Source organism: Heloderma suspectum, chromosome 3 (genome assembly GCF_057233095.1).
Source record: "Heloderma suspectum isolate Gila_16-S chromosome 3, 16-S_ref, whole genome shotgun sequence".
NCBI lineage: Eukaryota > Metazoa > Chordata > Lepidosauria > Squamata > Helodermatidae > Heloderma > Heloderma suspectum.
The window spans coordinates 223,077,433-223,092,370 of record NC_139460.1 but is presented as its reverse complement, the minus strand read 5'-3'; the positions used below and the strand labels follow the sequence as shown (position 1 = coordinate 223,092,370).

Below are 14,938 nucleotides of genomic sequence, written 5' to 3'. Positions count from 1 at the left end.
TGTGTATGCCCCTGCAGTGGGTTTCCAGAATTTAGAGGTGCCGAGATAATGATAAGCCAGATCCAGGTTTGCTTACAAGGAGACTTTATTAAGTACTTACTGTTAGGGATGGTGGCAAATTCCGCTGTGGACCCAAATGAGGCCGGATTTGTTCGAATCTGGCCTCTGGAATCTGTGGCAGAATGGCTCACTTACCTCCGCCTCCTAAGAATTTCCTTCAGAATGGCACACCGGCTCCGTATTGCTGGGAGGAATACAGCCGCAAATGGCATATTGGATGCCACTTGCAGCTGTAAAGCGCTGTTTTTACCTAAATGGAGCTGTAAATGGCTGCATTTAGGTTAAACTCACTGCTTTATGGCCACAAGTGGTGTCCAATATGCCATTTGCGGCTGTATTCCTCCCAGCGATACGGTAATGGCAGCTGCCATTACCGTATTGCAAGCGGTACGGAGCTGGTGTGCAGCTCCGTGGAAGCGGAGCTGCTCTGGACGATTCCGCGGGGTGGGGGGTGAGGAACAGATTGTCTCCCCCTGGGCGGATTCCTCACCGGATCGGAAGGTGGGGAATCTGTACATCCCTACTTACATCACACAGGCATGCCCAATGGTTGGATCAGACAGCTTCTCTGAACAAAGAGCTGTGGTGCAAGATGGGTCTTACACCATACATGTCGGCAGTGAGGCAGCATGACAGCAACAAGTGTTAATTAGCATTCATCTGCAGCTTCCCAGCATAGACTAACAGTGCTTGGTCAGGAGGAAAACAATCAGAACTTTCCCAGCACAGACACCTGTAGCTCAGCATAAACATAGCCTCACTTCTCAGGCACATCCTAGGCTCTGATAAGATAAATGGTACCAGAGCTCATTAGCATGGAATGTATGAGGTGGCGATACCAACCTTTGACTCATCTTGCAGGCCAAGAGGCCCACTAGCAAGAAAACTGCAGCCAATGAACCAAAGCAGAGAGCATATGGATCTCCAGGTCTCTCTAAAACTACTGGTAACTTGGTTACAGGCCTGAGGCCTTACATGTGTGTGTGGCGGGTGCAAATCTCCTTTGGAGTGTCTGAGAAACTTGAAAGCATTTGAACCTGTGAACACTTGCAAGATCCTTGAACAGGATCACTACAAGTGGGGACTGGAGGATGGAGCCATCCCATTCGAATCTGTTGGCTCACTAAGTAGAGCAGCCAGGTGGCCTTGTGAGCTCTTCCCCAGCTCCACAGGACTTGACTGCCTGGATGGGTGACATCTAGATTTAATTGCTGAATTTGTGCAGATTACAGCCTTGGCAGAAGCGGATAGATAGATGGGTGACAGGCAGGTAAATGGACTGTGCTCATGCATGTGCTCTCTATCTCCATCTTTTTCAGGGAATAGTGGCATGCCCTCACCTGATGTTTCACCAGCTCACGCAGACCATGCTGCTGCCTTCTGTTCAGCAGTACTACCTGCATATCCTCATGAAAGCATTCCGGCCTATCTTACTTCAGAAGATGAATGGCTTTTATACATTCCTTTTCTGCTTATGGTTCCTTCATCTCCATTTTGTTTGTTTGTTTGTTTGTTTTTTGATATGTAGCCTGCTGCACAAGGCCATCGCTTGCTTATAGGACCAACACTGATTAGGGATGGCAGAGAATTCTGCCACGGATCTCGGTGAGGCCGAATGCCAGTGCATTCGGCCCCCCGAACTCCGTGTAGGAATGCCCCCCCCCGCGGATCCCCCCCGGGACGAGACTTACCTGGGGCAGATCTTCCGGGCGGCGGTGGCTCCGGTGGTGGCTCCGGTGGTGGCTTGGCGGCTCCGGCTGCGGCGGCCGGTCTTCCGACCGGCTGTCACCGCCATTTTCAGTGTTAAAAAAAAAAAGACGTGATAGGCTACGTAAAGATTTACGTAGCCTATCAGGACTAGGTTAAAAAAAACCAAACGTGATAGGCTACATAAATCTTTACGTAGCCTATCATGTCTGACTTAAAAAAAAAACACGCGCGTACGCAAATGGCAGCGGCTAGTACGGTGCCGCCATTGCGTTCCTTATTTTGGCCCATCTTAGTCTACGTAAATATTTACATAGACTAAGGCAGCAAAAATAAGGGGGAACACAAATAGCATCTGCTACGCTATTTGTGTTCCCCTTATTTTCGCCTTCTTGGTCTACGTAAATATTTACATAGACTAAGACGGGCCAAAATAAGGAACGCAAATGGCGGCGCCGTACTAGCCACCGCCATTTGCGTATGCACGTGTTTTTTTTTTTTAAGTCAGACGTGATAGGCTGCGTAAAGATTTATGTAGCCTATCACTGCTGACTACAGGGACGCAAATGGTGGCGGCTGCAGCCGCCGCCATTTGTGTCCCTGCTAGCCAGCGGCCAGATGTCGGGCTGCTGGTGGAACCGGCCTGTGGCTCTGCAGAATCCCCACGGAGCAGAGCCGGCCAGCTAGGATTCCGGGGGGGAGGCGCGGAGCGCCTCCCCCCCCCAGCGGAACCCGGCGGAAACAGGTAAGGGCAATTTCGTACATTCCTAACCCTGATGCTAACAAAAAAAATGTTTGAGATGCACCAAGCTTGGCTTAGCCCAACGGTGGGCAACTTGTGGTCCTCCAGATGTGATGACCTACAAATCCCATCATCCCTCACCATTGGCTATGTTGGCTGGGGGATACTGGGAGTTGTGATCCAACACATATGGAGGACATGGACTGGGGAAGGCTGGGTTGGGTCATCTTCCTTTTTATCTGTGTTCTGCCAGCAAGTGAAGACATTTCTCTTTAAATAAGCACTTGCCTCTGCTGTTGCTTAATTTTATTTGTTGATCTTTAGTTTTGGCTTTTTCTGTTTTTTCTGCCACTGTTAGCTTGTTAACGTGTGTTAACGATTAGTTACTATTTTTATACTTATATCACTGCCTTGTTGTGGCGAAGGGGCTTGCGTAACTCAGTGAAGCCATAAGCTATGCTGTGCAGGGCCACCCAAGACGGACAGGTCATGGGGGAGAGTTCTGACAAAATGTGGTCCACTGGAGAAGGAAATGGCAACCCACTCCAGTATTCTTGCCAAGAAAACCCCATGGAACGTATCACAAGGCTAAAAGATATGACGCCGGAAGATGAGCCCCTCAGGTCGGAAGGAAGGTGTCCAATATACTACTGGGGAAGAGGAGAGGGAATTTCCAAGTAGCGCCAGAAAAAGTGAAGTGGCTGGGCCAAAGCTGAAAGGACACTCAGCTGTGCATGTGTCTGGTGGTGAAAAGAAAGTCCGATGCTGTGAAGAATAATATTGTTTAGGAACCTGGAATGTAAGATCAATGAATCAAGTTAAGCTGGAGGTGGTCAAACATGAGATGGCAAGATTGAACATCAACATCTTGGGAATCAGCGAACTAAAATGGACAAGCATGGGAGAATTTAATTCAGGTGACCATTATATCTACTACTGTGGGCAAGAATCCCTTAGAAGAAATGGAGTAGCACTCATAGTCAATAAAAGGGTGGGAAAAGCAGTACTGGGGTACAATCTCAAAAACGATAGAATGATCTCAGTATGAATCCAAGGCAAACCATTTAACATCACAATAATTCAAGTCTATGCCCCAACCACTGATGCTGAAGAAGCTGAGGTTGATCGGTTCTATGAAGACCTACAACACCTTCTAGAACTAACACCAAAAAAAGATGTCCTCTTCATCATAGGGGATTGGAATGCTAAAGTAGGAAGTCAAGAAGTAACCGGGATAACAGGCAAGCCTTGGTGTACAAAATGAAGCAGGACAAAGGCTAATAGAGTTTTGTCATGCTGATCATAGCAAACACTCTTTTCCAACAGCACAAGAGGCGACTCTACACATGGACATCACCAGATGGTCAATATCAAAACCAGATTGATTATGTCCTTTGCAGCCAAAGATGGAGAAGCTCTATACAGTCAGTAAAAACAAGACCTGGAGCTGACTGTGCCTCAGATCATGAGCTTCTTATTGCAAAATTTCGGCTGAAATTGAAGAACGTAGGGAAAACCACTAAACCATTCAGGTATGACCTAAATCATATCCCGGATGAATATACAGTGGAGGTGAGGAATAGATTTCAGGGATTAGACCTGATAGACAGAGTGCCTGAGGAACTATGGATGGAGGTCCGTAACATTGTTCAGGAGGCAGCAACTCAATCCATCCCAAAGGAAAAGAAATGCAAAGAAGCCAAGTGGCTGTCTGATGAGGCTTTACAAGTCGCTGAGGAAAGAAGGGAAGCGAAAAGCAAGGGAGAAAGGGGAAGATATCTCCAACTGAATGCAGATTTCCAGAGAATAGCAAGGAGAGAGAAGAAGGCCTTCTTAAATGAACAATGCAATGAAATCGAGGAAAACAACAGAATGGGAAAGACTAGAGATCTCTTCAAGAAAATCGAAGATATCAAGGGAACATTTTATGCAAAGACGGGCATGATAAAGGACAAAGAAGGCAGGGACCTAACAGAAGCAGATGAGATTAAGAAGAGGTGGAAAGCATACACAGAAGAACTATGCAGGAAAGATCTGAATGTCCCTGATAGCCATGAGAGTGTGGTCACTGAATTTGAGCCGGACATCCTCGAGAGCGAAGTCAAGTGGGCCTTAGGAAGCATTACTAACAACAAAGCTAGCGGAGATGACAGTATTCCAGCTGAGCTATTTCAAATCCTAAAAGATGATGCTGTTAAAGTGCTGCACTCAATATGCCAACAACTTTGGAACACTCAACAATGGCCACAAGACTGGAAAAGGTCAGTTTACATTCCAATACCAAAGAAGGGCAATGCCAAAGAGTGTTCAAACTACTGCACAATTGCGCTCATTTCACATGCCAGCAAGGTTATGCTCAAAATCCTACAAGCCAGGCTTCAGCAGTATGTGAACCAAGAACTACCGGAAGTACAAGCGGGGTTTCGAAGAGGCAGAGGAACTAGAGATCAAATTGCCAATGTTCGCTGGATCATGGAGAAAGCAAGAGAATTCCAGAAAAACGTGTATTTCTTCTTCATTGACTATGCTAAAGCCTTGGATTGTGTGGATCACAACAAACTGTGGCCAATTCTTAAAGAGATGGGAGTACCAGACTACCTTACCTGTCTCCTGAGAAACCTGTACGAGGGTCAAGAAGCAACAGTAAGAACCAGACATGGAACAACCGATTGGTTCAAAGTTGGGAAAGGAGTATGACAAGGCTGTATATTGTCGCCCTGGTTATTTAATTTATATGCAGAGTACATCATGAGAAATGCCGGGTTGGATGAATCACAGGTCAGAATTAAGATTGCCTGGAGAATTATCAACAACCTCAGATACGCAGATGATACCACCCTAATGGCAGAAACGAAGAGGATCTTAAGAGCCTCTTGTTGAGGGTGAAAGTGGAGAGTGCAAAAGCTGGCTTGAAACTCAACATTAAAAAAACTAAGATCATGGCATCTGGCCCCATCACTTCCTGGCATATAGAAGGGGAAGAGATGGAAGCAGTGACAGATTTTATTTTCTTGAGCTCCAAGATCACCGCAGACGGTGACTGTAGCCATGAAATTAAAAGACACTTGCTCCTTGGGAGGAAAGCTATGGCAAACCTAGACAGCATAGTAAGAAGCAGAGACATCACCTTGCCAACAAAGGTTTGTATAATCAAAGCTATGGTTTTCCCAGTAGTAATCTATGGCTGTGAGAGCTGGACTATAAGGAAGGCTGAGCGCCGAAGAATTGATGCTTTCGAACTGTGGTGCTGGAGAAGACTCTTACAAGTCCCCTGGACTGCAAGGAGGTCAAATCAGTCCATCCTAAAGGAAATCAACCCTGAGTGCTCATTGGAAGGACAGAGACTGAAGCTGAAGCTCAAATATTTTGGCAACCTAATGCGAAGAAAAAACTCTCTGGAAAAGACCCTGATGCTGGGAAAGATTGAAGGCAAAAGGAGAAGGGGACGGCAGAGGATGAGATGGCTAGATAGCATCACCGATGTGATGAATATGAACTTGAGCACACTCCGGGAGAGAGCGGAGGACAGGAAGGCCTGGCATGCTAAGGTCCATGGGGTCACGAAGAGTCGGACACAACTTAACGACTAAACAACAAATCCACTTTGAGTTCATCTTTTTTGTATAAACAAAATCACATACATCCATCACAGCCAGGCCAAAAAAGAAAGAAAGAAAAGAAAGAAAAGAAAGAAAAGAAGGAAAAGAAAGAAAGAAAGAAAGAAAAAGATGGGTCATAGAATATAGTAGGGGTACCACTGTCAAGAAAATCTTCAATAGTGTTGCACTTTAATTTGTAGGTTCTTGTACACAATGGTGCATGAGATGTTGCACATGTTCATGAAACGGATTTGGTTTGGAAGGCCCAGGGCCAGATCTGCACCCTGTGTCATATCATTATGATCCCATCATGGTGACACTATATCCCTCTTGCACATTTATACTAGGGCTGTGCACTGCCTCGTTAGGAAGTCCGAATAACGGGGTGAAGCAGTCTGTTTTGGAGCAAAAGCTTTATGATATGAGATGGGTCAGAGCAGTACAGAGGCACCCCGGGGCAAAGTGCCCCTCCCACGAAGCACCTCCTCCACCTTGTGTATTCGGAACTCTACTAAATGCCTGAGCAGGCCAGACAGACTGTCTCCAAAATGTATCAACTTCTCAATGCTGACATGGAGGGGCATGAGGAGGAGGGAGGGAGGGGGAAGGCGAGCAGATGCGGGAAGGTGGGGGGGAGGCAGGAAGGCGAGTGCAGGAGGAGGAGGGAGTGTGCTTTGGTGAATAGGAACTCTCAGCCAGAACTGACGCCAGCAGTCTCCAATCAGAGAGAGCAGTGGAGGAAGGGGGTATATATACTTCAGCAAAATGCTGCGTTTGTGCTCTCTCTCTTTGGGAGAAAGGGCTGGTGTGGGTAGATGATAGTGTGTGTGCATGTGTGTCTGCCAGGTAATGGTGTATTCAGCCATAGAGATGCTGAGCCAGTGATTTTTCTGAATAAGGGTTGTTTTGCACTTCAGAGAAACCTGCAGCAGAGATTAGCAATAGTGACCTCTGCTTCAACCTACTTTCCCTTCTGAGTTTGGTCTGAGTTTCTGGGAATATCAAATTCAATCTGCGCCTAGCACACAAGCCAGTGAGCCAAACTGCCTGGACTTTGGTGGGTGGGATGCCCTCAGGGGGGCTGGGAGGGGCCCAGGTTTCACACACATCAGTGGAAACAGGGAGAGGTTATGGCTCTTTTCTTTGGGAGTTTTTTTGTGGAAAAAATATAATTTCACCAGCGCCTTGCACACAAGGCAGTGGGCCAAACTGCCTGGGCTTTGGGGGGTGCAATGCCCTTGAGGGGGGCTGGGGGAGGCGAAGGTGTCATGTGCGTGTGTGAAAACAGAGAGAAGTTACAGCTCTTTGCTTTGAGAGTTTCTGTGGAAAACATCAGATTTTAACTCCGCCTAGCACAAAAACCACTGGGTCAAACTGTCTGAAATTTGAAATTTTGTAGGTGGCCTCTTCTCCTGACGAGTGGAGAGTGCCCCACATTTAATGCCTGCATCATAAAAACTAAAAAAGTTATGACCGTTTGAGTTTTCCCATGCAAGTCGATGGGAAAACACCAAAAATGGGAGATCCAGATATCCAAATCTTGCTTTGAATTCAGATCCGAGTCGAATCAGAGGGGGTCTGAATCGATCTGAGGTGGATAGGGGTCACTTCGGAGGATCCGAAGTGGCATCCGAAGCAGATCGGGGGGTCCATTCACAGCCCTAATTTATATTTCGTAGGACACATGTTTGTTGCGGTATATTGGATAATGTGGAATAAAAAACAGGAAATAACACTACAAAAGTGGTATATTGAATATGTAATGTGCCCCAACAGTTATCAGTGCACTTCAATACTTCTATAAAGCAGTAGTGTAGATCTAGCCCAGGAGAATGAATTTCGAGGGGGATGGGCTTGAAAAGTGTGAAAAACACTTTTGGATTGAGGAATCGTGCTAGTGAAATGACAATGTGTCCCATGTGTTTTGAGCAAACACCAATAGACAACTTACAATACTCATGAAGGCTTCTGGATCTATAGCTCTCTTTGTTCTCCTTGGTTCCTTTGAATGAACAAGCCCTTGGGACAGGCATATCACAACAAGGAATGGCCACATCCTCCTCCTCGGTAACACAGTGTATAGATAAATTAATGGTGATGTTCTGTGCAACATAAGGAAATGCAATTTGCATGTTAATAAGTTGTACTGGAGGGGATCATTGATGACTGCACTGGGCAGACTTCAGGCTTGCAGGGTTGTTGCTTTTTACTAGAACCCAAAGATCCACCAACTGGAGCCTTGTACAAAAGGCCCTTAGAATGAAAGAATTTTGAGCCCAGGAATTTGTTTTATGTACCAGAAATGAAGGGAGCTCACAGTCCTTCCACACAAAAATCCAGTCTTGGTTACCTCGAGCTTTCTTCATTTCAGCGGTCTTATTTACGTGTGAAAAGTAATTTTGTTGCATCTATTGTTAAACAATTGGGAGCCAGAAAACCTTGCTGGTCTACTGCAAATCACCCAGATATCTACCAGTAGATCCAGATCTACCTTCTACCCACCGTTGGCTTAAAGTATATAACAAAAGCCAGTGGGGGCTGGTGGCTCTGATTTTGGAGGGATGCATCTTTATATTTTGATATTTTTAAAAACAGAACTGCCAATAACTTTTATATTTTTTGGCAGAATTAGATGAAATTTGCATTGATAGTTGCCCCTTCAGAGGGGATCAGATGAATACATTCAGGGACAGTTTTGCAAGCACAATCTATACATTTTGAGGGCATCCCTCCCCCACAAAGAGGAGACACTTGTCCCCTTATGTTTCTTGTGGATCACAATTCTTAAAATGACAGAAAGCCTAGAAGTGACTCTAAGTACAAAAACTGCAAAGTTTCAGAAGGATAGGTGCAGTAGTTTACGTGGAAAGAGAGTCCTCATAGTGGTGTACGAAACCCCACTTACCTGGCTCTGCCGGGTTCCGCAGGTGGGGGGAGGCGCTCCGTCCCTCCCCCTGGAATCCTGGCCGGCCGGCTCCACTCCACGGCCAAGCCGCGGAGCCGCTGGCCAGTTCTGGCCGCCCGCAGCTGGACATCCGGCTGCTGGGCAGCCCTGCAGGGATGCAAATGGCGGCTGTCGTAGCCGTTGTCATTTGCATCCCTGTAGTGAGCTGTGATAGGCTACGTAAATATTTACGTAGCCTATCACGGCAGGGGGAAAACCCCAGCATACGCAAATGGCGGTAGCCGCCGCCATTTGCGAATGCTGGGGTTCCCCCCCCCCGCCGTGATAGGCTACGTAAATACTTACGTAGCCTATCACGGCCTCTGCAGGGATGCAAATGGCATCCCTGCGTTAGCTGTGATAGGCTACGTAAGTATTTACGTAGCCTATCATGGATGAAGGAGGAAGTGAATGGTGGCCGCAGGACGGCCGCCATTCGCACAGCAGCATGGACGGGAGCAGGTAAGTGCTCCGTTTTGCACACCTTTCGTGGGGTGGGGGCGGTGGGCACTTCATCCCACGCACCTTTCGTGGGTTGGGGGGTGGGGGCTTCGTTCCGCCACGGTTTTCGGGGAGCCGAATGCACTGGCATTCGGCCTCACCGAGATCCATCGTGGAATTCTCTGACATTCCTAGTCCTCGTATTTGGGACCGGGTGAATGATTCCCCGATCATGGTTTTTTTTTTGCGGGGGGGGGCGCAATTGGTATGAAGATGGCACACATCCTAGAGGTGTCCCTAGAAAAGCCTTTAATGTTTCAGAAGGATATGTGAAGGGGCTAGGAAGTTATGACTGGAAACCAGTTTAAGGCTCCCCCCCCCCACATAGTGAAGTGTGGTAGGACTGGAAGAATGGCCATCATTATCTCCTCCTTGCCGTCCACTGAAGCATAGTGATTAAAGAGTCTCTGGTAAAGCATAGGGATGTGTAAACCCACCCGTGTCCGGGTTCTCTGGGCACCCGCCCAGCCCCTGCCCCCGCTTGCCGGTCCCCAGACCATGCTTGAGCCCCTCACGTGGGGTGCTCGCTGAGCACAGGCAAGAGGTGAGCAGGGGCCGAGTCTTGCCAAGCAGGGCTCGGGGGTGCCGGCAGGGAGGGTTCCGACGGATTCCAGGATGGAATCGGGTGCCCACCCCATCTCTAGTAAAATGTGTCCTATGATGTGAAAGTGGACTTGTCAGCCACTCAACCCTCTCCTTCCCCCATCAGCAGAGAAAAATCTCTTTTTTGAGACACCCTATCTGCCTTTCTGAAGCCAAATTTTGAATGCAGCCTTGTGCAGGGTCCAGATTCAGTTCTGGTCACTTCGGAGGGGAGACCATTTCTACTGGGAAGCATTCAGAAATGATCTGAAGGGATCCAGTTCAGCTGGGGCTTCAAGCCATAGATATACTGATGTGAAAAAAGAGTGAGAAGCGGGATGGGGGAGCTGCTATTAGCAGAATGATAATGATATATTATGGTTATTCTATTATCATAATAATTCAGGTTAAAAAAACTATTCTGCACAAACTATTCTCTCTCTCTCTCTGTGTGTGTGTGAGTGTGTGTGACACACACATGTGCATGTCTTTGAGAGGGAGAGATACAGAATAGTTTGTGCAGAATCATTTATATTTAGGTTGTTCTGGTAGCATAGTAGTTCAGGATTTAAAAACTATTCTACGGAAACACACACACACACACACACACACAGTAATTTGTGTAGAATAGTGCTTTTTTATCTTGAACTGTTATGCTACTAGAATAGCTCAATATAAACTATTCTGTACAAACTATTCTCTGTGTGCGTTAGCCTGTCTGTCTGTCTGTCTGTCTATCATCTATCTATCTATCTATCTATCTATCTATCTATCTATCTATCTATCTATCTATCTATCTATCTATACACACACACACACACACACGGAGGGAGGGAGGGAGGGAATAGTTTGTGCAGAATAGGGTTTTTTTTTTTAATCCTGAACTACTATGCTACTGGAATAAACTTAATATAAACTATTCTGCACAAACCATTCCATGTCTGTCTGTCTATCTGCCTATCTATCTGCCAAACTATCTGCCTATCTACACACACACACACAGAATAGTTTGTGCAGAATACATGTTTTTTTTTATCCTGAACTCTTTTGCTACTAGAATAACCTCAATATATAATTCTTTTAATCGAACTCCCTTCTCATTCTTTTTTCTCATCACCTTAAAGGGGAATAAAGAACAAAGTAAGATAAATCATATCATTTCTTATAGCCAGCAGAAATCCTTTCATTTCTAAAATTCTCATAAAGCTACATGCAAATGTTTTCAGTGTGTATGTGTGTGTGTGTGTGTGAGAGAGAGAGAGAGAGAGAGATGACATGCCCAGAACATGTTTTGCATCATTTGTTCTCATGCCTCTCCATGTAAAACTACTATATGATAGATAACACTAACCTGATGCATAATTCACTTGCTCCATTGAGAAGTTCAGATGTGGGGATGATGACGGAAATGCTGGCCTTGTAACAGGAATGTCAAATTAAAGAGATAGATATGTGGCACCGAACACATATTACTCTTTCCTTGAAATTAATCATTAAGTGTTGGCAATTTACATCCATTCCTGTCACATCTCCTTACTCTTTCAGCTACCACTTAAGATTAGTGACAGCAAAAGGAAGTTATTGAAAACTAGACCCTCAATGAGCACTCCTTGCGTTATCAAGTGTTGTTGTAGCTTTAGGGGAAAGTTCAGCTTCAAGCCTTTTCAGTGGGATGGGAGGTGTGTGTGTGTTTGCGCGCGTGCGTGTTTTGAGGGGAAGGGATTCGAAGCGCAAATATCTCACCCAACACACCTGCAACCAGAAGAATGTATTTTCAGCTATCCAGCCCAGTCTGTTATGTCGGGTTCTCCGCTCAATAAGGAATGAGGCTGGAGCCTGGAGGTCAAGGTTGAGTTAACACAAATCCTTTATTCACGCATGAAGGTTGGCCACCAACAAAGGGGAAACAACAGCCCCAGAACAACGCATTCATATACCTGAGGAAAAACCGGCCCGAGGACCAATCACAGTATATCACCATATATGGCACCTAATATCCGTTATTCGCAGCAGTTTCTTAATCATATGATTATTCTAAATTAGGACTGCTTTATTGCAAAGCTTTTACAGCCTAACAATTAACAAAATTAGAAAGCAGCAGTTGGCAAAGTGAGCGAATATGTTCCAGGATACATCTGGCACATTATGGAAGCATTCCAAGTTTCTTTTCTTAGGTTCCCCTTTTCTTAAGGCCCAATGCTGGGGGTCATCTGACGTTTGCTCTTGGTTATAGCAGATAAACTAAAAATGATCTTTTAGCAAAATAGAAATGATTCTTATCAGCTGCCATGTACTACAAGGGAAATACCTTGTAAGGTTTCATGGATTCAGATTTTGTGGCAAGAAATCCAGAGTACTGATGGGGGGAGAAATTTGTTTGATTTGCATTTTAATGTGAACATACCTAAGTAACTTCACACTTCTGAACCAATATGCAAATCAAAATGAATGGTCGAATGAACCCAGGAATGATTGCATTTCAGTTTTGAGGATCTGGCTGATATGTGTTTCTAAGTTTTGGAAGCAGGAAAATATAAACAGATTATCATTCGATGGCATATCTCTCAAATGCCAAACAAACATGGAGAGAATCTAAACTCATTTCATGGGTTTAAGCCCCAACCCCGACTTTAAAGTGCATCTGTACATACTGTTAAAGTGTGTTCAGATGCCTTTAAGAAACATCTTGATTCCTGAGGATCAGCAAAATTGGGAGCAGATAGAGGGTATTCCAAGGAGAAAAACATATCCACCTTAAAATGCCTTTTAATGCTTACCTCTCAAAGAGGTTCACAGTTCATGCCTCTGACAAAAGTTAGCTTTGTTGTCTCTCCAGAGAAGATATGCTGTATCTGTCATGCAATAAATACACCATTAAAAGATGTAGATAAGTAACACCAAACAAGCAAAGCCCCTGTAGCTTTACAGAAGTCTGTGGATATATTGTTCTTCTTGTATAGTTGTGGTGCACTGCCTTTGGGAAATGGTTTGCTTGCAACAAGCCTCCATTGTCTTCTGGAATGGACTTTATACCCTCAGTTAAGTTCTCACTGGATTTTTCCTTCTTTGTTCATCCATTAGAGAAAATAATGGGATATACAGTGTTCAGAGTATGAATAATAATAATTAATAATTATATGCATCTATATAATTCTTTAGAGTAGAACATTCAAAGTGCTTCACATACATTCACTCAGTCACTGGGTATTATTACACTGGGTGACTTTGGGCCAGTCACACACTCTCAGCCCAACCTACCTCACAGGGTTGTTGTTGTGAGGATAAAATGGAGAGGAGGAGGATAATGTAAGCCGCCATGGGTTCCTTGCAAGAGGAAAAAAGGCGGGGTATAAATGCAATAAAAAAATAAAAAAATAAATGGTATTGATTCTAGTATGCTTGTAAGCTGCCTATTCCAAAATCCAAATAGAAGCCTGTCACTAACACCGCCACCAGAATATGCCACATCCAGCCCCTGGCCTGCACTTGCATTGGAAGAATCCAGCCCTGCAGCCTGAAGACGTTCAGTCTCCTGATCTTCTTTTGCTATTCCCAGGGCCAGCCCTGCTAGGGATGGACGAAAGGGACTTACCTGGTCCCACAGCTTGCTTCGCGGTGGGGGGGAGGTGCTTCGGTTCTCCCCCCGAAGTTCAGGCGAGGGGGGGGAGGCGCCCCACCTCGCCCAGCTGAAATTCAGGCCGGGGTTGAGGCGCCCCATCCCTCGCTGCTGAAATTCAGGCCGGGGAGGAGCGCCCCGTCTACCCGGCCGTGAAAAAAAATGTAAAAAAACAACAACAACACACCCGTGATAGGCTACGTAACGATTTACGTAGCCTATCACGGCTAGATTTCCAAAGTCAGCCATGATAGGCTATGTAAATCGTCACGTAGCCTATCACGGGTGACTCTGAAAAAAAAAACAGCGCGTACGCAAATGGCTGCGCCCATGGGGCACTGCCATTTGCTTTCCTTAGTTTGGCACGTCTAGTCTACGTAAAGATTTACGTAGACTACGACGAAAATAAGGGAACGCTATTTGCGTTGCCCTTATTTTCACCATAGTCTACGTAAATCTTTACCTAGACTAGACGTGCCAAAATAAGGAACGCAAATGGCGGCGCCCCATGGCTTTTTTTTTACGCACTTTTTTTTTTTTTTCAAAGTCACCCGTGATAGCTACATGACGATTTACATAGCCTATCACGGCTGACTTTGGAAATCTAGCCATGATAGGCTACGTAAATTGTTACGTAGCCTATCACGGGTGTGTGTGTGTTTTTACTTTCCTTTTTTATTTTGCAATGGCGGCGGCGGCAGCCGGTCAGAAGACTGGCCGCCGCCCCTGCCGAAACGCCGCCGGGATCCGCCGCCGAGAGGGACATTCGCACGAGGTAAGTCCCATCCCGGGGGGGGGGGGCGGGGGGCCGGCGGAGAATTTCACCACCAATTTCGGGGGGCCGAATGCGTTGGCATTCGGCCTCCCAGAGATTCGTGGAGAAATTCTCCGCCATCCCTAGCCCTGCCATTAGACAGAGTGAGGTGGCTGACTCAGGCAGCAGAAATTTTTGTGACATGAAACGGTGCCATTGCTTTATTTGTTTGTTTATTCATTGGATTTTTTACTGCCAGGGACTGGGAGTAATTTTCTGCCTCAGCTGCCAAAAGACCTTATTTGGCCATGGGTACTATGTACTGTCGGTTGGATCCAGATTTAGTAATACTTAAGAGCAGGCCTATTAAACCCATGGGAAATCTCATTTGTTTCAATGGGTCTACTCTATGTATGATTAAATCTGGCTCCAA

The 14,938-nt window shown here is 45.8% G+C and overlaps 1 protein-coding gene across 3 annotated transcripts in view; it reads right to left on the bottom strand.

The window, feature by feature from the left end:
• The window catches only part of LOC146350799 (lipase member M-like), a 35,466-nt gene extending 23,426 nt beyond the window's left edge, over positions 1-12,040 (bottom strand). The window contains exons 1-2 of one of the 3 annotated variants that reach the window (XM_084841909.1): positions 11,888-12,040; positions 8,060-8,210 (exon numbers count right to left, since the gene is read on the bottom strand). In XM_084841909.1, the coding sequence (XP_084698035.1) occupies positions 8,060-8,164 (105 nt within the window). In that variant the 5' untranslated portion in view covers positions 8,165-8,210; positions 11,888-12,040. Of the gene's footprint in view, positions 1-8,059; positions 8,211-11,486; positions 11,580-11,887 lie in introns of those variants that run through there. The other 2 variants (XM_084841911.1, XM_084841910.1) reach the window with 2 other exon arrangements.
• Positions 12,041-14,938: the final 2,898 nt, after the last annotated feature.